General features: G+C 54.5%; 1 protein-coding gene across 9 annotated transcripts in view; it reads right to left on the reverse strand.

The window, feature by feature from the left end:
• Positions 1-1,851, reverse strand: part of cul9 (cullin 9) — a 24,603-nt gene that overhangs the window by 3,450 nt on the left and 19,302 nt on the right. For all 9 annotated transcript variants that reach the window (XM_017308897.1, XM_017308893.1, XM_017308892.1 and 6 more), the window contains 5 exons: positions 1,396-1,536; positions 1,169-1,333; positions 844-1,007; positions 677-770; positions 517-591 (listed from right to left, as the gene is read on the reverse strand). In XM_017308897.1, coding sequence (XP_017164386.1) covers positions 517-591; positions 677-770; positions 844-1,007; positions 1,169-1,333; positions 1,396-1,536 — 639 coding nt within the window. The remainder of the gene's footprint in view (positions 1-516; positions 592-676; positions 771-843; positions 1,008-1,168; positions 1,334-1,395; positions 1,537-1,851) is intronic.

Consider the following 1,851-nt stretch of genomic DNA (forward strand, 5'->3'; position numbering starts at 1 on the left):
ATAGTTTGTGGAGTCATTTGAATAAAAGACGTAACAAAAAGAAAAGGAGGTGGATGAAAGACGACGGAGCAGCCGCTCTATTTGCTGCTCTATGATTTGGAGGTGAATGTTTTTTCATAGTTAACATTTTATCTGAATAAACATAATAATGACCTTTAGATTTAATAATAAATCTACATATCATCCACATATCATCTCCGATATGTCAGCTGTTTGGGATTCCCCTCTGCTCTGACGTCACCGCGCTTTCTGATTGGCTGCCGCCACATTCAGCAGGTTGTTCTCGTTCCCAGTCAGGGGAAACACCACAGGCTGCGATAAACAGACCAAGACAACCCAAACTGGGAATATTCAGGCTTTAGCGGGATGCAGAAGCCTCATCTGGCGGCTCATCCCCTCCGCGGTAATAATACGGTTGGGGACCACAGGTCTGGAGGAATGGCACAGCGCCCCCTGCTGGCACCACGCCACACTGCTCCATCTGGTTCTGATGCAGAGCTCTGCTCTGGTCCGTACCTTGGCCTGATGGTGGAAGGTGCATCTCTCGTTGTAGTCCTGGAACTTCTTCTCCTGCCGAGCAGCTTTACTCACCTGCAGGAAGCAGGAACAGACAGTGAGCGCTTGCTGCTCTCTGATTGGACGAGGCGCGTGATGATGTGGCGGCGAGTCGACCAACCATGGCGGAGCAGTTGTAGTAATCTTTATGTGTGGGTTTCCATGGTTTCAGGCAGCGCCAGCAGAAGCCGTGGTTACATTTGGCACAGGTCATGCTGGGAACAGACAGAGACCTTCATCACCTTCATCATCACCTTCCTCATCACCATCTTCATCTTCATCACGTACTGCAGGCAGCCCTCGTTCTTCTCGATCTGCGCCTGGCAGCTGGGGCAGCGCTTGGAGATCAGCTTGGCCAGATGTTTGCTCTGCGCCTCCATGCTCATCCCCTCGTAGAACCCGCCGTCGTCCATCCACTGGGACATGTGGCTGCAGCTGGCCGGGTAGTGGGCCTGGGGGCAGAGGTCAGGAGGTCAGCGACCCGGGCCGGCACCAGGGGCCGCACAGACACCAGCCCACAGCCGGGGGCCGACAGGAAGCAGCTTCTGGACCGCGACCCGCCCTGAAACCGAGACGTACCGACCCCGACCCGCCCTACGGCGTGACCTCTGACCTCGGGGAAGTTGCAGCTGAAGCAGGAGGACCAGCAGCAGCGGGAGCAGGTGCCCATGCTGCCCACGGCCTCCTTGCAGAGGATCTGGTCGCAGCCCTGGGGGTTGGTGCACCACGTCAGGTTGGAGCAGCACTCCACGTAGCCTCTGAGCAAGGCGTTCTCGTACTGCGCAGAGGAGAGCGGGGTCAGAGCCGGCGCCCCGCCGGGGTGGCGGCGAGCGGCGTTACCTTGGCGACGGTGTCCCTGTCCGTCACGATGCCGAGGAAGAACTGGGAGGTGGGCTGAGCCTGGCAGTCTGTGATCGGACAGTTACAGTTCATGACCAGATTCTGTTCGATCCGCGCCGTCAGGTACTCCTGCCAACATGACTGGAAGGGACAGAGAGAGATTCAGAGCCAGAACACAGAATATATACACACACACACACACACACACACACAGAATATACACAGAATATACACAAACATACACACACACACAGAGAATACACACACACACACACAGAATACACACACACACACACACACACACAGACAGAACACACACACACACAGAACACACACACACAGAATATACACACACACACACACAGAACACACACACACAGAATATACACACACACACACACACACACTTACACACAGAACACACACACACACAGAATATACACACACATACACACA

Source organism: Poecilia reticulata, linkage group LG15, assembly GCF_000633615.1.
Source record: "Poecilia reticulata strain Guanapo linkage group LG15, Guppy_female_1.0+MT, whole genome shotgun sequence".
NCBI lineage: Eukaryota > Metazoa > Chordata > Actinopteri > Cyprinodontiformes > Poeciliidae > Poecilia > Poecilia reticulata.